Genomic DNA, 27,963 nt, shown 5'->3' with positions numbered 1-27,963 from the left:
GAAGTCCACGTCCTAAAAAGAGCTAACACATTTAAAGGCACTAGAAAGTACTTCACAACCCTAGGGTGTGCTGGACTCGCTACTGTGCCAACCAGTTTGCCCTGCGTGGTCTCCAGCTCTCCTTTCGTGCCCGAGGCAGGTTGGCCATGGAGTCCCCTCTGTCCTTTCCCTTCAGGCCTCTTGTAGAGCAGGGCCCCACCTACGCTGTCCCTTCCTCCAAGCTCCCTGCCTCTCACAGCGCCCTTCATATCGCTCACTCCGCTTTGACACAGCACATCGCTGTTTAAATTGTTAAGGGTTTGTAATGAAGTTCCGTGCAAAATTCCATATTGTATCCAATCTGCCCTTCACTATTTTGTCCGTATTTCCCTACTCGCCTGTACTATGAATTAAAACAGAGATCTGGATATCTTATGGTGGTTTTTTTTTTTTTTTTTTTTTTTTTGGTGGCACTGGGGTTCCTGGAAGCCCTTCTACCTCGGGGCTACACTCCCAGACCTATTTTTACATTTTTTATTTGGAAACAGGGTCTCCTAAACCAGCGCACGCGCGGCTGGCTTCGAACCTGTGCGATCCTCCTGTCTCTGCCTCCCAAGCGCGGGGATTACAAGCGTGCGCCACCACGCCCGGCTCTTATGGTGTTTTAAATCCTGCCTGCCCTCATCATGCCTCAAACGGGGGATGTGTGTGTGAGTGGCAGCACCAAATTTGCTCCTTCCTGTTGGTTAAAAACTTGGATGAATCTTTGAGGGTTTTTTTTTCCTCAATAATTTTCTTTTACATAAATTTTGTTCCTAATTTGCATGGTGAAAACAGGAGATGGAGGTGAAGTTTGCCAAGGAAAGTAGAACACGTTGCTCTGGAAACAGTTGTATTTAGCAGGTGCTCATAATGACCTTGACGGAAGGGATGAGGACCCCAGCAGCTCCTAGTGACCCTCCGAGATGACCAGCTTCTGCCTCCCAACAGCGATGCAGCCACAACCCTCCGCCAGCATGAGATGGAAAGGGAGCCGGGTTTAATTGCAGAGACCCCCATAGCAATGCACCTTTTGCACCTGATTCAAATACATGGCGTTTATATTATGTTCAAGTATTAAAGGCTGTGTCCCATTTTCTAACAATACCTTTATAAGTGGTGCTGCTTCTGTGAGTTCAAACCTGTGACATTTTGCTGTCCTCTAAGCGTTAGTGAAAGAAAATTTTACCTTTGAGTTCCAGTCTACAAGTTCCAAATCTCAGTGCTTGTGGGTTGGATTTTCACATTCTTCACCCACACAGGAATAAATTAGTATACAGTGTGAAAAGGAAAACCTGTATTGTTAACCCAGAGAGAGATGTTTCTTTGAAGAACACAGAAAAAAGCACTAACGCTTACAAATTCCCGAGGGAAATCTACTCTTGCTTTCTGTCCAGTCACAGCAGCAGTAGACAGATCGGCTTCCCACGGCTGCGCAGCACAAGGAGGCTGGCAGTCCACCCTGACGCGGGTGTGCAGGGCCACCTAGTCCATCATGCTGCTCCCTGAGTACCACAGACCGGTCATATAAAGAGGAAACCTATTTTCTCACAGTGGTGGCAGCGGGGAAGTCTAAGGCCAAGGCTCCAGAGGCTTGCGTCACAATATGGTAGAAGGTGGAAGGTGGCAGGGCTCCCTTTCCTAACCATGTGAAGCTTCTTTCATAAGGGGCTTCATTCCAGGCCCAGGGCTGAAGGCCTCATGGCCAAACCACCTCTGAAAGGCCCGCCACTGTCTCCTGAGTGTGGGAGGGCCTCACTCAGACCCTCAGAGGCTGTCATTCGGGGAATACTGAGTAGCGGCAAATGCTGCTTTGGGTTGGATTCGCCCCTGTTTTCTAAAGAGCTGGCCTTTAGCTCACACTTGGAGTTCATTGTTCATCCCGGGAGTCCTGAGGCAAGTCCGGCTTTGGTCAGGTCTGCCCAGGGTCTTGACCACCTGGAGTGTTGAGTGTTGAGAGTCGGGCGAGCTTCGTCATTGGCCTGTTTGAAAGTGATGATCTTTCAATTATTTGAGTTTTGAGTTTCAATTATTTGGGAAGATACTTACCTCTTTTATGTCAAATAATCATGGAACTTAGGTAAAAGAACAAGCCTAGTTTGCTATCTAGTGGATTTGGGATCATTCTCACTCTAAAGCTTCATTGGAAACAGCTACAACAAAAGCAGCCATGACATCTGCATGTGCGTATCACAGAGCAGAGCGTGGTGGCACAGGCCTGCAATCCTCGTACTTGAGAGGCGAAGACAGGAGGGTCACAAGTTCAAGGCCAGCCTTAGCAACTTAGTGAGACCCTGCTTCAAAGTAAAAAAGACGAAAGGTTTAGCTCAGAGGTAGTGTCTTGGGTTCAATCCCCAGGAGCTTAAAAAAAAAAAAAGTGCAGACGTACCAGGACACCATGCAGAGGAAAGTGTTACAAGATGGAAGCTTTCTGTCCGAAACTGAAGTTCCAAACAGGATAAAAGGGGAAAAAGACTAGAACTCAAAAGACGTTACTACCATAACTTCTTTCACCAAAGGACTAAAAAGTATTCATAAACTACTTTTGTAATTATTGACAAAAATCTGTGTTTCTGACATAAAAGGAATTGTCTAAAGTCAGGTATAAGATCTAAAAGAACAAACCTGCTTATTCTGAAAGCAGAATTTTCCTAGTTGATAAGCAATTTCAAAACAAAATAAGGGAAGCCGGGCGTGGTGGCGCACGCTTGTAATCCCCGCGCTTGGGAGGCAGAGACAGGAGGATCGTGCAGGTTCGAAGCCAGCCGCGCGCGCTGGCTTAGGAGACCCTGTTTCCAAATAAAAAAAAATGTAAAAATAGGTCTGGAAGTGTAGCCCGAAGGTAGAAGGGCTTCCGGGAACCCCAGTACCACCAAAAAAAAAAAAAAAAACAACAACAAAAAAAAAAAAAAAAAAAAACAAAATAAGGGAGTAGTCTGCAGATGCCTAGTAATATATAATACAATAATATAGTAATCATTTTTCTCATAGCCCTGTCTATAAAGAAATAGATTTACCTTACACTAACACGAGGAGTTACTTTCAAAATGCAACACTCTTATGAAAGGTGTTTCTGGTTTCCTTCGGGTTAATAAAATATAAACTTAAATTTTCACTGTGCCTTAAGTTGAAGCTTTCTTCTTTTTATCTGCTTGAGTCTGTATTTAGATCTTGTTATTAGAGTTGATCAATTTTTTGAAATGGTTTTCTGAGCTATGTTAAATCTATGTATTAGTTTCAAAAGTTTAGTAGGCGCTAATAACAGGTCACTAATATAAAATCCATTAGCAACAAGTGTATGCATGCGTCCTGCACTGAATAGACAATATAGGTGTCCCTGGGGTGGATTGTGTGGGCCGGCAGCAGCGTGTCTGCTGTGCCAAGACTTGTACCTGTGTGCCTAAAGGAGAATGAAATCAACTCATTTGCATTCATGCAAATAATGCCTATAAAATCAACTACTGTACTTGGCCTTGCATGGTATTGACATGTTAATGTAATATTCACAAAGAAAACAAAGTAAAGTGGTTTATTCCTTGGCTCATCTCTTGATATTATTTTCCACGTATCTACGTTCATCTAACCTGAGATTCTTATTCTAGTAGTTTCAAATTAATGAAACGGTGTCTCTTTTACAAATCGTGGAGCCAAATAGTTTGTTTATTGCTATAAAATATATATATATATATATATATATATATATATATATATATATATATAACTGAGAACTGAACCCAGGGGCATTATTCTTCCTCTGAGCTGCATCCCCAGCTCTTTTATTTTTTATCTTGAAACAGAGTCTTGCTAAGTTGCTGAGGCTGGCCTCAAACCTATGATCCTCTTATCTCAGCCTTCTGAGTCGATGGGATTGTAGGTATGCACCACTGTGCCCTGCTATTGCTGTCATTTTTTTAATGTATTTTCTCAAAGTGCTACATAGAAATATTGCTTGAAGAAGAAAAAAGGAGCTGGAAGCATAGATTAGTGATAGAGCACTAATCTATCACAAACAGGCCCTGAGTTCAATCCCTTGCACTGGAGGAGAGGAGGAGGGAGGGACCAATGCCAATATCCATCAGCAGTTAAAATTTATCCCCACTTCTTTTTACACCCTTCTGGCTGGAATGCCCTGTCCTCTTCACTCATGCAATTGCTACTGTGTATCAAGACCTATCATGGTATTGTGGAAAAGCAAAGGCTTTGAGGTCAAATGGAGTCCCGTTCCATTCATCACGTATAATCCCTTTACCTGTGATACAGATGACCTTGAAAGAGAGGCTTACCTCTCAGAGAGGTCTCCATGTACACACTCGAGGAGGATGAGGCAGAGGCATTGAAGTACTTTCATCTTGATTCATTCAGCCAACACTGTACTATTTATAATTGCAGCTGTTATAATAGTGATTCCAAGAGAAACTGGTCCCTGCTAGATACTTACCCCCATCATCAAGAGAGGAGTTTCCATATTGAAATCTAAGCCATGGGGGGATCTTTCAGTGGTCATCACCACGAGACCCTTTATACCACAATGCTGACCACCATGCTGCCCCACTGTGTCCTCAGTGGCCTGTGCTCAACCTTCAGTGGTAACTGTAAGCTGAATGAAGGGGCATCGCCCACTCTCCGGAAGGCCCACGGCCTGGCGCTGCCCATCCACCCTGCCGTCCTCTAGAGGGGTGTCTTTGTAGACCCCACAGCCCTCGAGCGCTTCCTCAAGAGTGCATCAAGGAGAACTTACAAAAGCCCCAAGAGCTGAGGATTAGTGAAGTCGCGCTATGAACAAGAACTGCAAACCATTTATCAAACATTAATTTAGTTGTAAATATGGACCCTAGTTATAAATCAATACCCTAAAACCATAAAGAGCTATAAACTAGCAGTTCCTCCTTCTTAAGGAAATGGTGCAAATGCTTAAGAGCAGGTGTGGCAAAGCTCATCTGTGCTGGGCTCTGGAGGTGTTTTCTTTCCCTTGTGCAAGCTTTGCTGAGGGTTCACCCTGCCTCCCTTTCTCTGGGCTGATTCCCTCTGACGTTCACCTCTAATCCTGCTGTGGGCTACTTCCAAATGGGAGAAGAATGTTTTCTTCTGTGTGTGTTTTCTTCCCCGGTGCATTAACCACCTTCAGATTCAGTACACTCTCACATGAAGGGAGGGGCAGCATATTTACCCCATCATCAAGAGAGGAGCTTCCATATTGAAATCTAAGCCATGGGGGGATCTTTGAGTGGCCATCAACACGAGACCCTTTATACCACAAGTACCTCACCATTGAATATCCCACCAAAAGTGTGGCTGAGGTGTATTTACTTTATTACACCTAATGGCTCACTGGCTGCAATAGCAATGTCACATTTAATTGCAGTTAATTTTTGTTCATCTGTCTTCTTTCTCTACCATAGTTCCAGAATCAGCAACAATTCTTTATTCGGCCTTAGCACCTAGCTCAGAGTCCCACACATAAGGGGCCCCAGCAAATGATTGTCCTAAGAACAAACAGTCCTTCATGTTACAGACAGACCTCCCTGTCTGCACCCCAATGTGCCTTTCTTAAGCCTGGCATGCGTTTTACAGATGAGAGGTGCATAATTATTTAGCCTTTGGTGATACTTTCCCCTGGAAGATGCTGCTGAGAATAATAATGTGATTTGCTGTTTCCCTGAACTTCATCACAGCAGGCTTTCCAAGTAAAACTAAAATTAGTAATGAGTGTTGGAAACGTTGCCAATGAGCATATGAAAGAAAGGCGTACTCATTCAGCTAATTTTGGGCAACCAGAAAATGCTCTGCCAGGCCACCTGGGTACACGGGGAGTCAACCGTGACATCTACCATTTGCAGGCGTCCTCGTCGAGCCGGTCACTCCACATGCATCATCGTATTTACTTCTCATATGATGGGGGCAGTGTCTAAAACGCTCGCCTTGCAAATAGAGAATGACGGTTCTGAGGTTAAATATTGTCCTCGATGACAAAGCTAATGAATAGCAGAACCAGGATTGAAATGCAGGTAAATGTAGGCTCTTCCTACCGCTATGCCCCCAACATGAGTTTGCTTAGAATACCCCCCGAGCCAGGTGATGTAGGCATGTGTGAGCCTGCGCGTCAAGATTCTGCTGTCCTGTTCCCCTCCATTCCTTCTGTGTGGTTCCTTTCCTGCCCCTCTGCTTCGTGTCTGGCTTCATTCTATTGATCTTATTATTTTTTCTTTTTCTTGTTTGAACGATGGAGGCATGATTGACTAGTTCTTTGGTATGAGCTGTGATAACCACCATTCTTGCTTGAAGAAGTCCTTGTTTCTTTGTATCTCCTGTTTGGCTTGACGTCAAAGCTGAAAAAGGTTACCGATGACAGTAAGAACCTTTTCAGCATGCAAATTTGTAATGGCACAAATGACTTTATATCGGCATTGATAGAGTTCTTAGCTAGTCACTTTTATCACGGCCTGTTTAGTATGTCAAGCTGTAAAATGGAATATTTTAATTTACAGGAATCACTCAGATCTCGAAGAATGAATGTGAAAATAACGAATTCCAAAGTGCAAGCTCTACCTCTAGGCTGTGGACTTTTTGAAGAGAGAGAGCACATTCTAGTTTCTACCTGGGGCCTCTAGTAGGCACCTACTGAATAATGAAGATATCTTAAATGTTTGGTGTTTACTATGGGTGTGTGTGTGTGTAGAAAAGAAGAAGTTGATAAATCCTGTTTGACTAAGAATTAGTGTTCTTTTAAGGAGGAATGTTGGATTATACTTCAAGTATGACAAATAAAAATATGGTATTCTTTGAGTTATACAATAACCCAACCTACATACCTTTAATTACTTTAAAATAATTACTGTGGCAGTTAGTGATCAATACATGATCAATACCATTAAGGAAAATAAGACAGAATTTAAAGAAATGGGTGTTTGTTATTTAAAATAGAATGGTCATAACCAGACGTGGTGGTACATGCTTGTAATCCCTGTGCTTGGGAGGCAGAGACAGGAGGATTGCACAGGTTCAAAGTCAGCCTCTCTAGTTTAAGAGATCCTGTTTCAAAAAAAAAAAAAAAAAAAAATATATATATATATATATATATATATATATATATATATATATATATATAGTATGTCTGTCTGGGAGTGTAGTCTGGAGGTAGAAGGGTTCCATCACCAGTACCACCCACCAAAAAATAATAATAATAATAATAAAATAGAATGGTCATATAAAATAGGTGAGTAATAATATAATGAAAAATATTTGAACATGGAAATATAAAAAAGTTAGACTCTACACTAAGGCAAGTCTAGTAACTGTACCTGTTGGAGCCCAGAAAGTTGAATCTGACTACTTGATTTTCATAGTGGTTATGGAACCAACAAGGTTACTTCAGGCAGGTCTTTTACTGGCTTTTTAGTGAGTAAAATAATTGATCAGCTGTGCCCTGATCTTTTCTCTTCTTTAAGCTTGCACTCTTAAAACAAGCACATGTCATTTGGGACAAGAAATCCAAACTGAACATTTTAAAAACCATTGACAGAAACATTAAAAATACTGGGTATTTTTAGTGTCATTTGTGATGAATGGCTTCTCATAAATGCTATTTTTAAAATTCTTCTTATAGCTTTTAATCTCATTTTCAGATGGAGATGTTTTAGCTTGAAATGGAAGAAATGTGTAGGTGTTGGAGCTTTCTGTAAAATGAAGTTGAACATATCATTAAAATGATGACCAAAAATAAGATTTAAAGCTCAGATCAGATGAGCCCGCGTATTTATTTATAGCATTTCACAGCAAACAAACTCAGTTCTGTATTGTCTCAAGGTTCAAGTTCAGCGTTAACTGGCCTAATTATACCTAGAACATACCCACAGCCTTCTTTAAGTCATTATGTGGTGATATGTGGTTTTATCGCTTTTCACCTACACATTTGAACTTGAGTCGTGGGGAAGTCAGATAAAAAGTGTTTTGCGTTGTCACAACAGCCTGTGTTAGAAGAGTCTTGTGTTGAGCGGAGGGGGTCTGGTTGGCAAGTGTAATCTCAGGTCTGGTTGTTCCCTTCACAGATGATCCAGTCCCTCAAGGCACTGACTGAAAATGCAGATGCTGTGTACGAAAAGATCGTACATTGTCAGAAGGCAGGTAAGTGAGCCTTTCTTCTCTTTAAAATAAAATTAACACCATCATGTGTTTGTCCTCAAAACTATATTATCTTCTTGATACTTTATCAAGAAAATTTGTTTCCATGGCTAAAGAATATACTACTTTAATGATCCTAAACCCTTTAGTGATTCTTAATATACTAACTTTTGGGGAGCTTTCAAAATATACCATCATTGGTGTGGGTTGGGATTTAATAGCTGTTAAAAATTCCAGACAGCCGGGCATGGTGATACATGCCTGTAAACCCAGTTTCGGAGGCTGAGACAGGATTGTGACCAGCCTCAGCAATTTAGTAACGCCCTCCACAACTTAGTGAGACTCTGCTTCAAAATAAAAAATAAAATAGGAATAGATCGGAGTATAGCTTAGAGGTAGAATGCCCCTGGGTTCAATCCCCAGTACCACACACAAAAATAATAATAATAATAATAATAATTCCCAGGCATTTCTAATGTGCATCCAGGATTAGGAGCCTGTGTTAATCTCTTCCTTAGGACTCTATGTACTGCAGACTTCCTGCCAGCCACCCATGACTTCTTAAGACATGGCAGGATGGGGAGGCTTGAGCAGTAAGAATGATTTAAGAAGGAAAATAGGTGCTGGTGACAACTTCTTAATGTGCTAGCATTGTCAGGTACTGTTAAATTATTAATTTACTAGCCAAATGTTATACTCTATCAATACAATTCTGCTAACATAGATAGCCATCTATAGATGCGTCTCGACTTACAATGAGGTTATGTCCCAGTAAACCTATCACAAGTTGAAAGTTCTGCCAGTCAAAAGTGTATTGAACTCACCTGTCTCGCTGACCATCAAAGCTTAGCTACAGACACAGTACCCTGCTGATCCCTCCTGACCACAGGGCTGATGGGAGCTGGGGCCCAGCCTTGTGGAGAGTGCACCACCAGGAGCCCAAGAAAAGATCAGAATTCAAAATTCTGACTAACTATGGATGCTGCCAAATGCACGTCACTTTTGCACTATTGTACATTTGGAAAATTTCACATTGAACCATCATAAACTGGGAGATGTCTGTAGTTAGTTTTAGCTATGGTAAAATAAAAAATTAAGTATCCTACATTGCAATAAAAATATAAAATGAAGAACTTTAATTTCTCCACTTTTGAGTGGACCTCGGTTTGAAAGATTTTAATATGAAGAGTATTTGTAAGTCTTAAATAAGGATCTCTGTCCTTACTTTCCAATGGTTTTTGGTTACTGTCTTTAAAATCAAGAGGCTACAACTATCATGGCCGAAAAACATTATCCGTTATTTCAGCAATTAACCAGTTTAAGATAGATTGAAGACAAGGATATGCATACCAGTTTTCTTTTTTGGTATATTGAAGGATTATTCATACCAATGTCTGATCAAACTCCAAAATCCTCATCTTGTTTTTCTCATCCTATTAGAAGAATATGGTTAGCAAAATGATGTTTCTACTTCTAGTCCTCTTCAAGCTACTTTTACCTAACGTCTACAACTAAAATAAATTGCCTCAAATACCACCTTTATCATATCACTACCCTATACAAAAATCACCCAGAGGCTTACCAGCAACTCTGGTATCAAATCTAAACTCTTAACGTCACACATGGGCTCATCTAAAATCTGTTAATTATACTATCTGTTCATTCATTTGATAAATATGTTTTGAACTTCTATGTATATATAAGGTGTTTGATACCTCTCGCATATCAAAATATGAAAAATAATGTTGACCTTGCCCTCCAGAACCTTCCAGTCAAGCAGTAGATGTTAAAGTAAGCAGACAATACTTGGCGTACTCGCTGTGCGCGGCTCAGGAGTCTCAATCCAGTTTGTGAGGCAGTGGCGAGCCAATGATTTTTTTAGCACAACAGGAAGGGAACTGTGCTATAAGTCATGGATGTAATATCCGTGTGCAGAGAATTTCAAAAGGCAGGACCTGACCGGAAGGCTGTCAGTGACGTTGACAGAATGCTGTGGGGCTGTGAGGAAGGAAAGCTGTGTGGGCCAGCCCTCTAACTCACCCGTCCCGTGCGCGCCCGCTCCATCGGGCTTTCACCAGCCTCCCTCTGGGCCACTTCTCTCTCCATCTTCTCAGCCACTCCGTAATGTCTTCCAGGAGACCTTTCCTGATTCCAGAATTGATGGTACCAAACTTTCCACCCCTCCAAACCATTTATTTGATTCATCTGATAGCGCTTCTTTACTTGTGTATTTTATGAATGTGTTCCATCTTCTAAATAGGATAATAACTTCTGATGGCACTAGGACTGTATGTTAACTTAGTTTCTGTATCTTACCCATGACATCTGTTCTAACATTCTGTGCAGAGTAGTGGCTCGAATATTAACTAACTGAAATGTGGTTTGACTTTTATTAAGCATTTCATTCTATTAGACATATGGATGAGCATTGTGAACTTTGTGAAATTTTTTTTTTAAAAAAACTTTATCAGAAAGAAGAACTATTGCCAGGCATGATGGTGCATACCTGTAATTCCAGTACTTGGGAGGCTAAGACAGGAGGATCACAGGTTTGAGATCAGCCTCAGCACTAGTGAGACTCAGCAACGTAGCGAGACCCTGTTTCAAAAAAAAAAAAAATTAAAAGGGCTGGGGGGATAACTTAGATGTAGAATGCCCCTGGGTCCAATCTCCAGTACCAAATACACATACACACCAAAAAAAAAAAAAAAAAAAAAACTATTAATTCGACAATTTAAGTTGCTGTTAATTAATTTCTTGCAAATTCATTGGTTTATGAAATTTGATGCTATCTGATATAATATGGCTTTTTGTTTTTCTTCTGTTTAATTTTGGTAAGGAATGTGTCTGCTTGTATTTAAAAAGCTGAATGGGACAGAGGAAAGCACTGTGAGTCCATTTTCTCTGGGCTCCGAGATCTTGAGAAGCATAGAAAGGTCACCTTTGGGTTCACAGTTGCTGCCTAGCACCTGCAGGCCCTCCTCTTATCTCCTGCACCTACTCTAGAGTCCTTGGCCTTTTGTTTCTCGTGTGCACAGTTACTATAAGGACCTACAGTTATTAGTCATATGAAGAATCGCTAATTTGTTTTGGCCTCAAAATACATTTGCATAAGATTTACTTTTGATAAGTAATTGCTATTCAGCTTGCAGAATTTTAATCTTGCAAAAGAAGATATAGGTCACCAAAGTGCTGCAAGAAAGGATTATTTTAGAAGTCTGTCTAACTTTAAAATACAAATTTACATTCTTGTTAGGTAAAACTTCATTTAAGTAATTAAATGGAAATAAGGAGTCAGACATCCACCCCCAATTACATGTTAAAAAGTTCACCTGGTTTGGACAGGTTCAGAATCCTGGCTGTGTAATGGAGGTCTTAGGGGAGGTGGCTGTTGTGCTGCAGGCGGGAGCCTGCAGGCCCGGAGGCAGGTGAGCCAAGGACCCTGAGGGGGCAGAGGGAGAACTGGGCGCCGGGCAGCTGAGGCAGCCTGCATCCACTCTTCTGAGAAGGAAGCTTGTGGTGTGGAGAGTTGGAGTGAACAGGGAATGTTAATAAGGAAACCTTGCTCCTAGGGATGTGACCGACGCAGTGAAGAGGAAGGTGCTTAAAAATGAGACAGACAGGATGGAGAAGCCGAAAGCACAGGAGTGAAGTCTAGCCACCGGGCACTCGGCCTGAGGGAGGGGAAGGACCTCTCTCCTTGGGGAGGTGGACAGGGAAGTGGTGCTGCAGGAGAGGGCCAGCTTTGGTGTGGGGGTGAGAGGGGATGCAGGACAGGAGGCAAGTATTGAGGCCCATTGCTCAGAGTGGCGTGGGATGGGGAAGGTGTCTGGGATGCCCTGAGAGTAACAATGAGACGGCTATCCCAGAATAAGTATGTATAAATGAATATGCCCAGACAGACACACACACACACACACACACACGCACGCACGCACGCATGCACACACGCGCATCTCAAGTAGGTGATTGATAAGGAATGCATACTGAAAAATTGAATAGGAACTTGAATAAAATGAAAAATAATAAAAGTTCATTTTTTTCAAAATTTGTATTTTCTGATAAAATTTGCCCAGCTCTTTCAAGAGGGAAAATCTTTTCCACTTTCTATCATCTCTCTTTTTCTCTTTCTGTGGCCTAAACTGTAGCCTTTCTTTGAATTACTTTTTTTTAAAATCATCACTGAATTGATCTGCTTCCTAAAGGGTAGGATTATGATCTAGAAGGGCAACTAAACTGCTTCCCTTCTTAAGTGAGCTGGGCCTGTCCATCAGGTGATTTTAAATGGAAAATAAATTGTTCTCTGGAGGAGAATAAAAAGAAATCAATGGCGTACTTCCTGCTAAAGAATTAACATGAGAATTTTAATTTCCACTCCCTTCTAAAACCTCATTAAAATAAGGGGTTTTTTTTGGGTTGCTTTGCATTTTTTTGTTTTGTTTTTGTTTTGTTAAGGCACCATCCATAAGGAAAAAGAATGAGAGCAACAAAACCTCGGAAACTGCAGAACAGCTGAGCAGTGCGAGGGGCCAAAGGGTTGATGCTTGGCTGAGCTGCTGGCTCAGGAAGGCTGCAGGGGAGGCTGGAACCTGGCATGGGGGCTGACAGCCACCCCCAGAGCACGGTGGTGCCAGGCACCTCTGGAAATCAGGGTGAGGGAGGGCTAAGAGACAGCCATCTGCAAGCCAGCTGAGGAAGCGGTTATGGCGTTTGTCCTGACAGGCGTGAAACTAAGCTCAAGAGTCTCAGCCTTCGTGGGGGAATTTACTAGGTAATGCTGGAGAACAGTTCTAAATGAATCTAAGCTCGTTACTTAGAAATATGGGCATAAATACTTAAAAAGGAAAACAAAGTGAGTTAAAGGAGCTGAATGTGACTGCCCCTGGAGAGGGGGATTCCTGGCAGTTAAAATCTACATGGATGCGTAATTCTAATAAAAATAAAAACAAATTATAGGAAAAAAGGAGGGACTCAAGGGACAGAAGCTGCCACCGGAACTGAGGTTCCCCAGAGATGCATTCCACACCCGGAGCCCCTGGGGACACAGGCCTGGGGCTGGGGGCCCTGGGCTGGGGCACACAGCAAGGGCTTCTGTGCGGGGTGAGGCTGGCTCTCCTCACAGGGGACTTGGCCCTGCTCTTTCAGAATGACTGGCCCTAGCTGAGAGGAAGCCCAGCCCACCCAGCCTTTTCTGAAAGCTCTCAGCGGTTCTCACATGTGGCCATACTTGTATCATTTCTGAGTAAAGGAAACATACCGTCTATCTCTAAATATGGTAGCTTTATTTACCCTTCCTTGTAATCAATTGAATGATTTTTTTTTCTATAATGGATTCTATATATCCCTGGTTTCTTAAGTTTAGTTTTCCAAGAATTATTTGGACTCTGGTGTTGGTACCTCAGGGTCCTCTTGAGATGCATCCAGGAGGAGGCTGTGGTTTAATGCAGTGGTTTCCCAGGAGCCTCTGGTCCCAGCCCCTCAGCCTGCCACGGCCCGCCCCCTGCCGCCACGTGCCCGCTCGCTCACCTCCACTCCCGCACTAGCAGCGTAATTCCATCTCCTGCCTCCAGCTCTCACTCTCTGGTGCTCACAAGTACTGTATTTCCAACTGTCTGTTTTCCTCCCTCTTTCTATTTCTTCCCTCCGTCCATCGGTCCCTCCTTCCGCTGCTTCTATTCTGCTGAGCAGTGGGCGTCGCCCAGGTGCCCACACTGATAGATTTGTCTTAGCTAAAAGCAGATGAGGACCTGGCACACTCCTGTGTGGGCAGAATGAGCGCAATTCCGGGGTTTGATTGTGCAGACCTCTCTCTCTCTCTCTTTTTTTGCAAGACTTGCAGACCTCAGAATGTTCTTAGGCACCGGGGTTAACCAGAGAAGTCGCCTCTCACCGTCATCTCCTGGGCCTCCTAGGAGATTCATTCCAAAAGCACGCCACAAACATTCCAGCATAAACGATTTGCAAAAGGAAACCCAGGTGCTTTGTAACTTTTGTCTCATCAGAAGTAAAAGCTTCTTCCCTGGGAAGCCGGGGGCCTGAGTTCTGCCCTGTCCTGCTGTGTGATTCCCTGTTAGCCACTGGACCCCCCTCCGCCTCATTTTTCTCTGGATGAGTCCCTGGTGGCCTGTGGGTTCTAAAGTGCAGTGACCTAAGATTCATTGCATAAGCAGCAACTTTCTAATGTCCTGATTACAGTTACTTTAAAAGATTGAAACGCAGACTGGGGTTGTAGTTTAGTGGTAGACCGCTTGCCTCTCATGTGCAAGGAACAGGGTTCAAGTCCCAACAAATGCACGTACACAATTAAACAAGGCTTCACATAGTGTTGCACAATATAAATTGCAGCCTCTCAGCATGAAGTTTGAAGGGAAAGTTCTTAATTTTGAAGATTAAGAGCAACCCTCTCTGAAGATGAGATGCTGGGGACCCACATCAGACTGTAGGCTCCTTGCGAGACCCAGTGGCATCCACAGATCTGAACCAGGTAAAGGCACCTCGATGATCTTTAAGAGGAAAGACTGTTTATTCAGCAGATCCTCTTCTAGGTACTTACTTACTAATTAATGACCTAATAATTAGTGAAACCACGGGAAGTCAAGTGGTATCAAGGTCCACAGTGGCTCTCTCTTTCTCTCTGTCTCTCTCATACACACACACACACACACACACACACACACACACACACACACACACACACTTTCCCTTAAGAGGGACCTTCATCGCTGATAGAGGAACAAAGAGAACATGATCATAAAGGTGAGAACTCATCCAGGGCAAAAACTTCAAAATAAGTAGCTGGTGTCTAGACACCCTGTCTCACCACATCCTATTGGTCTCTTATACCATCCCAATCCTGCTCTAAGATTTACCCATCCAGCTCAGCAGAGTATTGCACACCCGTAATTCCCAGGTTGCCCACCTACTTGGGAAGCCGAGGCAAGCAAGTCAAAAGTTCAAAGCCAGCTTGGGCAACTTAAAGAGACCTCCATCTCAAAGGCTGGGGATATGTAGCTTAGTGTCAGAGCACTTGCCTAGAATTTGTAAGGCCCTTGCTCAGTCCCAGTACCACAAACAAAAAGGTTTCCCGCCAATTTTTACATGAACACTATGTTTCTTGAGTGTGGTCAGAATCTCCTAGGGATGCTATTTAAAATGCTTTCTTTTTACCCCTAAGTACTAGGGATAGAACCCAGGGGCATTCTACCTCTGAGCTACACCCTCGGCTCTATTTTTTATTCTTTATTTTGAAACAGAGTCTCACTGAGTTGCAAAAGACCTCACTACGTAGCTGAGGCTGGCCTCGAACTGCGATCCTCCTATCTTAGCTTCCCAAATGCTGGGATTACAAGCCTGCACCTTTCCATCATCCCCCAAATATTGAATCTTCGGGCATGAGGCTCAGGATATGCTCTGCAGTGAGTGTGCTTGGGTCCTGAGAGCCTCTTTCCAGAGTAGAGCAGAGAAGGCCTCTTCCCATTGCAGGCTCTGACCCTGCGCCTCCTCCCTCTTTCCTCAAAGGGACAGAGTGTGCTTAGACTCAGACACACACTGGCTGCATGGTTGAGTGACAGCCAAGTTATCTTTCTAGAACAGCAGAGTCCTTTGTAACAGACCTTTGACCAGTGAAATTTCCCAAGCACCACAATGGAGTGGAGGGAGGGGGTGGCACTTGGCTTTCCTGGGGCACCTGTCCTGGATTCTGTGATCAAATCCCAAAGCTTTGCTCTCCTATCAGTCATCCTCCCTTCTTCTGTGTAAACTCACAGCCTCTTGGAGAAGCACTTTTTTCATTTAAATAGCAACTTCCAGGGGTAATTTCAGCAGATTCTCTGCTGGGGAGTGTCAGGAGCAGCCCTCCTTAGATAGGCTGTTTTAGACTTTATACTTGCATTAAAATTTGATATAGGGTTATTATTACTTCTATTATAATTCTGAAAAGAACCACAATTCAAGTAAAGTTCACAGACAAATTAAATCACCTTTCTTGTGCAAATACTAGAAGGTTTAGAAGGTTGAAGATATAGAAACCCTAATAGAGACTCTTCAGATCTAAAATCAATTAGCCTAGATGGTGTGTCTAAGGCCTTTCCAGCTCTCAAATGCTATGTAGTTTGCAAATCTCGTAATATAGAATAAATACGGAAGAGATTGTCAAGATGAATTTATAAGAGATTGGATAAAAGTAAAAAAAAAATCTTCTTAAAACAGGGAATTTAAAGCAGATTTAATGTATGCTCTTTCATTGTATATTTTTCGTTATATGTCAATAACATTAGAGATTTTTAAAAGATAGAGGTCTTCAGCTATCATGGGACATTCTAAGACAAGTGAGTAGCATAGATCCCAGGTAGGAAGTGTGAGGAAAGGCATTTCCCAGCGGTGATGTTGGTGGGGAGGAGAGAGAGCGCGCTCCGGGGATGCGGAGATCACGAAAGTCAACAGAAGGAATGGGTGTCTTAGGTAGGCAAAGCTTAAACGGCTCCATCATCAAGGTGTGAAATATTTTATTCTGGCTGAAGGGAAATATTTGACCAGGAAACAGTAGAAATGAGGGTTGGAAATTCAGGTTGGGCCTAACGATGAAAGCCTTTTAATTAAGGTTAAAGCATTTGGGGTTGACTTTGTAGCTGTGCTCCGTGAGCGAATGATTTCATCATCAATTTTCATAACAGTTTATACGCTTTAGAGATTCTCAGTGCACACTGGCATGATACATAGCCTCCTGTGAGCTGGACAGGGTGGCGCACGCCTGTAATCCCAGCATTTGGGAGGCTGAGCCAGGAGGATCGTGGTTCACAGACAGCCTCAGCTACTCCTTAGTGAGGCCCTTTGCAACTCAGTGAGACCCTGTTTCAAAATAAAGAATAAAAAATAGGGCTGGGGGTGTCGCTCAGAGTTAGAATGCCCCTGGGTTTCATCCCCAGTACCATAAAAATAAATAAATAAATAGCCATCCGTTTAGCTCAGCATGTTCCGAACTTATTTTGTTCTAAAGCTTTTGTTTCAAATTGCATCAGTGTCTTGAGCACTTCAGGAAACTGTTATCGGCAGTGGGGTCACTATAAATACTTAGGGACCCTCTTGAGGACTTATCGATTAACTCATTTTTTTCAGAGATCTTTTTCTCTACAGATACAATTACATATTTGGGGATGGAAATATAGAGTTTGCTTTGTAATATTGGGAACAATTTAAATGTTCAACTGGAGAGCTCTGGCTAGATACATTATATGATATATCCTTATTATGGAACCTTTTGCTACCATAATAAAGAATAAAGAAGTGTACATGTGAGTACTTATACATGTATCACCTGCATTTACACTATACATAAATACACATATAATGAAGATCTTACATATATATAAAAGTAAATACACACACACACACACACACACACACACTTTTTTGGCTTGTTGTGGTACTGGTATTAAGCCTAGGGGCATCCTACCTCTGAGCTACACCCCAGCCCTTTTTATTTTTTATAACAGGTTCTCACTAAGTTACCACGCATTGGCCTCAAACCTGCCATCTACCTATCTCAGCCTCCCAAGTACTGGGTGAACCTAGCTAACTATTGATTTTAAAAGCAAAGCAAAAAGTATGTGTTATCTGCTGGTGTTTGTTTTAAAAGGTTGGTTGGAAGAAGAGAACCATGTGCTATGAGTGTGCCACCCTCTGGAGTCTCCAGGGGGACTGAGAGATGAGAAAAGAGAGTGCCCTGTACATCAGCGTACAGTTTTTAACTTGTTTAACCATATGAGTAAGTTATCTGTCAAAGATTCAAATAAGAAGAGATGTAAAAGGGAGAGAATACGGAGTGTGGTGAGGAGGGCCTTGTGTGTAATGGTGAGCATGCCAAACCATGGGAGAGAAAGCAAAAGTGAGAATGGCAAAACAAAAATACTCTAGCATACCCCCAAAAAAAATATCTGTCCTCTTTTGTTTTGCAGTGCTGGGGTTGAACCTGTGCATGCTAGGCAAGAGAGCTCTACCAAAACAAACCAGAAATACTCTATGTATAATTGGGGCGAGGAAAGCCTCTGTACTTCTCAGTGGGGTGAAGTGGGAGGGTCTGTAAACACGGGATCCCTCACATGGTCTCACTCCTGTGAGTCACATGTGGATGATGGTAGTGTGGCCTTGAGATTCCACAAAGGACTAAGAGTTACGCAACTCTATCTCACCTAGACTTACCCAGATGGAAAATGCTGGCGGAGGAAGGGAAACCTTCTTCACATAATCCATTCACAAATTGTTCTGCCGTGGATTCAGCACCACAGGGATCTCGTCAGCCATCTGGGTTTCAGGGATATATTTAAGAGACCAGGTTTATCTGTTCTGTCTCATGTGGAATGGGATTTAACAGTGCAAAATCCATCTTAAAATAATTTGGCTTTTGTTAATGCCAAGATTACTTTGGAAGAGGGCCAGGAGAAAGAGACTACTACCAACTGGAACAGTTTGAAAGGCACGAAGGCAGCGCCAGGAGCCCAAGGGTGAATCTTCCCCATGTCTGTGGTACATCCACAGGACAGTCCCTGAGTTAGGGGTAGAGTGTATAGTTTACAAAAGTCGTGCATTTAAACTGGTACTAGATAAAAATTAGTTGGAGAAAATGATCAGATATCTACATATTGTTCTCATGGTTGTATATAATGTAACACAATACTTGTGCAGACCCTATTAGGTAAAGGACCTTTTAATAAGGTTGATGAGTAGACCTCTTAAATGAGCTCCCAAAGTAAACCTGTGTTGTGTGGAATTCCACTTCTTGGGACATATCCCACCACATCTCATTTTGTGAATTTGAAATAAATTAAAATTACAAATGTCTAATTCTTTTGTTGCCATTTAACAACTTTTACCTTTCACTTTCAATTTACATATTTCAACACACATACAGATATTTGTGTGCTGGCTATGTTTGTGATCAAAGAGGGTATTCGGAGATATAAAAGTAAAATTTCAGTTGCAAAGCTCATCTTTAAGTGTATCAGACTAAGATCAGTCTGTCTCTTTCACGAGTGCTTGTTTTTATTATGTTTGCTTCTAGAAAAGTTTAGCCATGTGCTGCATGGTACATGTTAGATTCATAGAAATGGGATTGGTAGAGAAAAACCCAGCCAGAAGGTCTGAAAGGTCATCTGCCTTGTGTTTGGCAAGGAAAAATGGTGTTCATTTCAGTTAAAAGAGGAGAGGATGCCATGGCTCTGGGTTGGCCCCACCTCTCCTTCAAAGCAAAAGCTTTTTTATATTTCTTATTACATGCATCATAGTTTTTTTTTTATTTCTAGGAGCTGATTAGTTCTTATCTAAGTTTGTTATCTGTAATGGGAAGCAGAGAACTTTATAGAACTGGAAACCTCTCCACAGTACATGCTGATGTGGTTGTGTGCAGTTACACTAATGTTCATTTAATTATATTGTCTCAAAGATTTTGTGCCCATTTATTCATTCTCATAAGGCACAATACTTTTATCGGCATTACATTTTGTCTTTCGCCATTACGTTTTGAGCTCCTCAGAACCCTTGAAATATTTAAGTTACTAAGTATTTTAAAATATTAATTGGAAGACTAAATGAAACATATACCTTCATGTCAACAATCTGGGCTGTTTAGATTTTTCAAAAATAACATGTAAAGAGTAGATGACTTTTGAAAATATGTTTTCTTTACATAAAAACACAGTAATACACTTTCAAGTGGCCATACCAGTGTGTAAAATTTAACACTGTAGGTGTAAATCAAAAGCCGAGTGATTTGTGTGGTCTCCACCATAGACAGATGGTTCTTTGTCACATGGTCTGTGTCTTCAATTCTCTTTGGAGAATTGAACTGAATTTAGACATGAACCGAATTAGACTCCCAGAGATCTCACCTGATACTGGATTTTGCTTGTCCATTCTCTGCTGTTTTATGACCTATTACTTCTTTCCTTAATTCACACACTTTTTTTTTTTTTACCACAAAGGAATTTGAGCAGGTTTTCTCCTTTATTAACATCCCAGAAGAAAAATAGCTCACCGCATTTCCCTAGAAACAGGAACTTGGAGTTATAGAGTCAGGGGGACCTAATTGTAGGCTCTTTGGCACAGAACAAGCAAGGCTCAAAGACAGTCTTTTTCAAAAGAGCCACAGCCCCAGGCCCAGCCAGGTCTATGTGTGAGGCACTGACCATACACAGATTTCTGGACTTTTCACTTCTAGGCATGAATTTATATTTTATGTATTTCATTGGATTCATATAATATGCTTGAAGACTTCTAATTTTGATGCCCTTATGCCCAAAATATATTTGACCTTTTTTTGTGGGGGGGGGGTTCTGAGGATGGAACCCAGGGGCATTCAACCTCCAAGCTACACCCCCTGCCCTATTTTTTATTCTTGATTTTGAAACCGGGTCTCACTGAGTTGCAGAGGGTCTCACTAAGTAGCTGAGGCTGTCCGCGAACCGCAATCCTTGGGTCTCAGCCTCCCAAATGCTGGAATTACAAGCATTCGCCACCACACCGGGCTTTGACCTTTAAATTACATAGGACCTTATAATTGTGTCAAAGTGTCAAAGGACTATTTACCAAATTAATGTTGGTTTTCAACTGAAGTTTACAAACTTATAAAAATTTAAGTTTCTTTGCCCAGAATTAACTGTCACCTCTTGTCTTCTTTGAGGGGCGACATGGCTGAACAATCAGGGAACCCTGATCCTCCGCAGCTTCTTTAACAGGTGCTGCACCGCATCACAGATCAGCTCTAAGGAAAACCTGAACCATGCTCGGTTTGAGTCTTTTATAATGTCCTTTAGTTTAGATCAGTCTAATATGTGGGGCATAGACTAATGGAAAAATGTGATTTTTTTGTCAAACAATTAACTGCTAAGTTCATGTGAAACCAGACATTGCTCTAAAACATACAAATTTATGATGAACATGTGCTGGCAGAGTATTTGGAAGATTCAGGAAACAGACAGGGAAAAAGATCTTGTTCCTGAGAGAATAAAGAACCCTGTGTCCTTCCCTCGTTTTTTTTATTGGTCTGGCTTCTATTTCTGAACCTGAAGATTGCTTTCACAGCAGGGATTCTTATCTCTGCCCTAAGCAGCAGTGGCAGCAGCAGCAGCAACGCCCATGACTGAGTTGGCCTCCCTGCCACCTTCCCCATGTCTGCCTGGCAGTTTCTACAAGTCCCTCAGGCAGGGCTCAGCATGTAAGCTAAGAGCCACAGACTGGCAGAATATTAGGACTCTTTGGGCTTAAACCCATAATGTAGAAACTTCTGAATATTGATTCTGCAGATTATCACAAAAGTACTTTTTCCAGGATCATTAACATTGCAGTTATTTTCAGAATGATAATACCACCCCTGATGCTGCCACCAAAGAAACAGAGGCCCCGCAGACGCCGTCCTTCCTTCTCGGTGTCTTCCTCTGGTGGCAGCGGGGCCATCTGGAGACAGCCTCGAGGTGGCAGGAGATGACAGCCGCCGTGTTCTCTTCTAACTGGCTCAGTTTTGCACCTTCCTCTTCCTGCTGCGCTGCGCTGAGTCTATACAAATCACCAGGGCCCTTCGCAGAGGGAGGGGCTCCGCTCTGAGATACTGGCAACCTAGACAGGCAGATAAAAGATATGTGGATAATCAGTAAACATGGAACATGCAAACAACAACATCAAAAAGATGTTTACTTTGTGTGAACAGGTTCCTCCATGGTTAATAAGAAGGCCGGAGGTAGAACCACCTTCTGTAGGCTGACCAAGGAAGAGCGGCCAGGCTTTGTTTCTGAACACAGTAATGCAAGGCTCAGGCATGCTGGGCCCAGCTGCCCTGTGGTTGTGAGGAACTGAGCTGGCTGCTCCAGGTTGCGTCCCAGGCCCAGCTGGCAGATTGAGGACAGGAGCAAAGCAAGGAGCTGCCTCCTATCACATCAGCCTTCTTGCTACCACTTTAGGAACCAGCGAAGTGCAATCACAGGGAACTTCACAACATAGTCGCTTACGAGTTTATATAGGTGTAAAAAGCCGTTGACTCTACCACGTGGGGGATATACTTTTTCTCATTTTTTTTTCTAATCCTTTAGTGAAAACACAGAATGGACATCCTTCTCAGGTCTGCAGAAATTTACACTTGTCTTATTTGTTACTTAGTTTTTTTTTTTTTTACAAGATTAAATAGTCTAGTTTTGAATGACTCATCATTTGTAGTTTATCTTATAAAGTTTTACATTATCCTCTGTTTTCTTTACAATCTTCCATACATAGCATGTTTCCTAGTACAAAAATCCCAATTTGGTATGAAACCTCAGTTAGTTTTGTCACTAATTCTCATGTCTTCATTTGAATGCTGTTGCGTCTTCACGATACCGATGCCTCTAAACTCAGCCATTATATTCCAGAGCAAAGATGTTATGCTGATATTATATGGAAGAGTTATGCTGATATTATAAGCACTCGTTTCTAAACCCAGTTTGCTACCCATGCTTCTAAAACCAGTGTCTGCCATATTTAAGTAATGTGTTTTAATAGGACTAAATAGACCATATAATCAAATGATCTGCACATGGTGTTTGATCAGTAAATGGTATTGGCTGACCTCTTAGTGCTATTCCTTCAAGAATCAAGAAGCACTTAATTATCAAAAATGATGAGATGTTTTGCGTGTCAATATTATGGATTTTGACTGCTGATTGCAGAAACAATGAAGTGTCCTGAAAAATCCACAAGGAAAAGAAATCTTAACTGATAGTTTTTCCTCTTGAAGTTAACGTTCCTCATTCAATTTTGTGTTAGAGTCCTTTTAAATAAGAGTGAAGCAAGAAAACAAAAAATAAAATCTGGTGCAAATTAAATAAATATCTGTTTACATGAACTGGGCAATCACTAAAAAGAAAAAAAAAAAGCAGAGTCTTGTCTCCTTCCTTCCCTCCCCTTCCTCTTCCTTCCCTCCCATCCCTTTGTGGGTCACACATTGTTGGCAGACTCATAATTGCTAGGTTTCCAGCAACGCCGCTGATTCTGGTCCTCTTACACCCACTGCACATGCTCTCTATCCTCATCATGACTTCCCCGTCTCAGTCCCTCTCCTCACTCTTACTCCACTTTTCCTCAGAGTGACCCCTGGCCCTTTGGCTTAGAAACCTCCTGGGGTAATTAGGAAATATGTCCCTGCTGGGCCCACTGCAGACCTCCTGAACCAGAACCCCCAAGAGGTGAGAACCTGCATTTTCCACATGCATCTCCTGTGATCCTATTTGTTGTAGGCGGAGGCTTGAGATCCATTCTCAGGTCCACATGATTTCCCTGCGAAGCCCCGTCATCCTCTGGCAGCTGCCCAAGACCCCAGCACGTCACCATAGTCACAGCTGTGTGCCTGCACATTCTCTGGATTTCAGCAGCAGCCTCTCCTGTGCGGTTCACCTACGGTCACAGATCCATACCTGCTCCCCCAGCCTGGGCCTTCCCAGCACCACTTAGCCCCCAACCCGCCCATCCTTTTTGTCCACATCTTTCTGTAATTAAGAACAAGAAGTTTTAATGAAGAATGACTGGGATTCTCTGCAGGTAGACCGTGTGACTTAATCTTAAAATTTTTACTTATCTGATTTTTACCACTTTTAAAACTTAATCTACTCTAGACAGAACAATGTGATTTTCAGAAGGTAAAAAAGTTCTCTTAAGTTTCTTAGTATCATAAAGAATTGTTCATTGGGCTAGTTCTTTGCTATAAGTCACTTGAAACATGGGGAGAAGGTTATTTAACATCTAACCCCAACAATTTCTTCATATTTATTGTTGATGTAAAAATCCCAGAAGACCGCCTATGATACATTAGAGATCCTGCAAGTTACCACCAAGAGAATAATGCAATTTGCAGCTTAGATATAACATTGCCTTTCTCTTCTTACATATATGGGCTGATTCACTTTAAGTAAATAATCTCATTCTCTCTTATATTTCTGTAGAACTGGGCCAGTACCTATTCAATCGCTCTTATACCATTCTGCCTCACAGTATCATTATTTTATACCCATAACCATATCATAAGCTCCTATTAAGGTCTGAGATGCTTTTGTTCTAGAAATAATGTTTGGTGGTTGGAAAACCCTGGGCTCAGACAAACCAAGATTCATGCCCTTTGTCACTTCCTCGGGAAGCTCTGTGGTCTGGCTGCCTGTGTCTACAAGGTACCTGTGTAGGTACCTGGACAGTTGCCCAGGCTTCCCCTGGCTGTAGAGCCTCGGTCCTTGCAATGGCTTCGCGAGTCACTGAGCAGGGAGAGGTATGGTCCTGCCACTGTACAGGTCAAGGTGAGAAACGCTTTATTTCCTTTAAACATAAAATTAGTATACGCTTCAAACCTGTGGATTGGCATAATGCATACCAGTGGGTCTGCAGAGATCAGTCTCTACGTTAGTAATAAAGAAATCTTTTTCCAGAAATAAATGTGTTAGCCAAGCAAGTCAAATAACCCATAGTCACAGTCACTTTTCAAAATTCTGCGTTTCATATTTTAACATAACTTTTATAGTATCCAATTTATCACCATTTTATGCCTACTTAAATTTTTTTATTGTCATTAAAAAATTTTTTTCTGCAGTTTTGGGGATGGAACCCTGTGCTTTGGGCTTACTGGACAAATGTTCTACCATGGGGCTGCACCTCCAGACCCCCATTATTAAAACACCCTTGTTAAGCCGGGCATGGTGGCGCACGTTTGTAATCCCCGCACTTGGGAGGCGGAGACAGGAGGATCGTGCAGGTTCGACGCCAGCCTTGCTGGCTTAAGAGACCCTGTTTCCAAAAAAAAAAAAAAAAAAAGTCTGGGAGTGTAGCCCAGAGGTAGAAGGGCTTCCAGGAACCCCAGTACCACCAAAACACCCTTGTTAATAATACACTTTGAATTTCCCTGTGAAATTTTATTGGACTAGATATTTTAAGAGGGGTAAAATAAGAGGTAATTTTCTTATCTCTCTTTTCAATAGAAATTTAAAATATGAGCTTTTTGGATAGCGGGCATGTAAGTATCTAGACTCAGTGTGCACATGTTTCTACATTTCTTCCTTACCAGTATCTTTTTTTTATCATCTCAATTATGTTTCTCCTTCAACCCCCCCATCCTTCTCAATGGACCCTGTCCTTTTACTGCCCTGACCCTGGTTCTCTCTGCCTTCAGAATTTTCTTAAAATCTACGGTACATGTGTATCTAAGCTGAGTGTTCTCTTCCTCCACTGTTCTATCTTGCATTATTTGTTCTTATTTGTTAGCTGGATTAAGGCCAGTATCGCAGTCCCTATCATTGCCTTACTGCCTTAGAGCTGATGAAACGTTCAGCATGACACCCTGAACAGCCCAAGCAGAATGAGGCTTCCAGCCAGACACCCGGATGGCTGGAAACAACCCCACTATTGTTGTGTTACACCTGTGTGCCAGTTTTAAGATGTGTACAAAAGAGTATCATGAATGGCCCACACCTGGTCAGGCAGGTGTAGTCTTAGACACAGCGTCACGCACCGCAGGCAGCCCTTCCTGGTGCCTTAGCCCTGGGCCATCCCTGTAGCTGCCTTCCTCCTACAGAACACTGCTCCTGCAACTTCTCTTCTGTCTCTTCCCTTTCCTTATTCCAGTCACAGATTCCATCCACCATGTCTCCATGATGCTTAGACCATGGTGCTTCCTGACTGATAGAAATACAGACATTGTTGAGTATTAAGGATTCCTGTTTGAGACGCCATTCTTGCAGAAGATCAGTATTAAAATTCAACAAAAGAGCCAACACATTAATGTCTTTTGGGGGGGAGGGGTATCGGGGATTGAACCCAGAGGCACTCTACCTCCAAGCTATACCAGCCCTATTTTTTTCATTTTGAAACAGGTCTTATTAAGATGCGGAGAGCCTCACTAAATTGTTGAGGCTGGCTGCAAACCTGCGATCCTCCTGTCTCAGCCTTTCAAGTCCTTGGATTATAGACATGCACCACCATGCCCAACTTTAATGTCTTATCTTTAAGGTCCCAGCAGACAGGTCTGAGTCATTGATAGGGGGAAATTGTGAGTGTTCTAACAAAAGCCAGAAGTTTTAGAACATAATCGCTGCTTATTCATGGTCATTTTTGTTGTTGTTTTCGTTCAGTCTGTTAAGCCAAGCATATCCAGTGAAAGGAAGAGCCAGACACAGGGGCCACAGCCCATCTGAGCTGAGTCACCAGCAGCAGCAGAGTGTGGGGTAGAGGGAGTCAGTTAATCAAATTGAGATGCTCTCGGGTACCATGATTAGCAAAAGAAAGCTGTAGGAAAGGAATGTGTGCCAGTTCCTTTACTAGACAATGGAGGGGATCTTATTAATGTCTCTTCTTTCTTAGGACCAGTGAGGTTCTCATGTCTCATCAGCATGACAGGAAGTTGGACTGTAATTCCATAAATAATAGAGGAGAAGAAAAAGACCACATTGGCAGCTTATTATATTTATCATGTGTATTCACTTTTTCTTGATGTTTAAAGACACTAAGAAATAAACGTGCTGTCAATCACTGTGTAGAATTGCTTTGAAATGGCATAGAAAGGAAGCTTCTGTACCATTTCAAATGCCTAACCAAAGAGAGAAAGTATACAAAAGAACACAGAAAATGTCTTGTAAAATGTACAGCAGTTCCACATTATTCATAATAGCAAAAGAGTTGAAACAACTCAGCATCTATCAGTAGGGATCTGGCTCCCCAAACACGGGTTCATCCATACGGTGAGATCTCAGTAGCTGTCAGAAAAATGAGGAAGAACGGACATAGTGGTGCTCACTTGTCATCCCAGCACTCGGGAGGCTGAGATAGGACCATCTCAGTCCGCAGACAGCTTCAGCTATTTAGTGAGATTCTTTGTGACTCCGTGAGACCCTGTTTCAAAATAAAGAATAAAAAAATAGGGCTGTGAGGGTGATTTCATTTGAAACACCCACCATGTCACTCCTGAATGGCATGGGGCTGTAACTATCTTCTGTATTTCTATCTTTTTTGTTGTTGTTGTTTTGTTTTGTTTTTGGTGGTACTGGGGTTCCTAGAACCCCTTCTACCTCCAGGCTACACTCCCAGACCTATTTCATACTTTTTATTTGGAAACAGGGTCTCTTAAGCCAGCGCAGCTGGCTTCGAACCTGCGCGATCCTCCTGTCTCAGCCTCCCAAGCGCGGGGATTACAAGCCTGGGCCACCATGCCAGGCTATTTCTATCTTTTTAATAAACTCATTTAAATCTTAAAAAAAAATAGGGCTGTGAGTGTAGCGCAGAAGTAGAATGCCCCTGGGTTCCATCCCCAGTACCTCCATAAAAAAAAGAAGAATTAACAAGGGCACCCTTGTTAATTAACAAGTATCCTTGTGGAAAATGATCTCTACTGTGCAGTTATGTGAAGGGGAAAAACCCAACACATATGATACAGAACAGTGTACAAGTGTACACTGCACGCTGCTTTTTGTGTACGAAAGGGAAGACGCTGAATATACGTGCCCATTTGTTCACATCTGCAAGGAGAAACAGTATGATGGAAAGATACACTAAAAATGAATTTAAAAATATCTAAGAGGAGGAAGGATCAAGGTAGAGGAGACCAGGAAGGAAGCAGGACTCATCTGCCTATACCTTGATAAACAGTCCAACTTTGGAATCCTGCTGACTTTTGCCCCCCTGCATTATTTTGACGGACAATGGGCATACTCATTTGATTGAGTAAATCCTGCTAAAGAGCCCTAATGTAGATGGGAAGTTAGAGTTCACATCCTTCTCTGCAGTGGGCTTGGTATCTGGCCTCAGGCTGACCCTCACTATGGCAGGAAGTTCATGACT

The 27,963-nt window shown here is 42.3% G+C and overlaps 1 protein-coding gene across 1 annotated transcript in view; it reads left to right on the top strand.

Moving 5' to 3' along the window:
- Positions 1 to 27,963, top strand: part of PLCL2 (phospholipase C like 2) — a gene marked incomplete at its 3' end in the record, with an annotated part of 188,077 nt that overhangs the window by 139,493 nt on the left and 20,621 nt on the right. Inside the window, exon 4 of the mRNA XM_080715692.1 lies at positions 8,064 to 8,139. Coding sequence (XP_080571818.1) covers positions 8,064 to 8,139 — 76 coding nt within the window. The remainder of the gene's footprint in view (positions 1 to 8,063; positions 8,140 to 27,963) is intronic.

The sequence above is a fragment of the Muscardinus avellanarius genome (genome assembly GCF_963383645.1).
Source record: "Muscardinus avellanarius genome assembly, chromosome: 18".
In the NCBI taxonomy this organism is placed as follows: Eukaryota; Metazoa; Chordata; class Mammalia; order Rodentia; family Gliridae; genus Muscardinus; species Muscardinus avellanarius.
The sequence above is the reverse complement of the archived record's forward strand: the minus strand, read 5'-3'. Positions and strand labels throughout refer to the sequence as shown.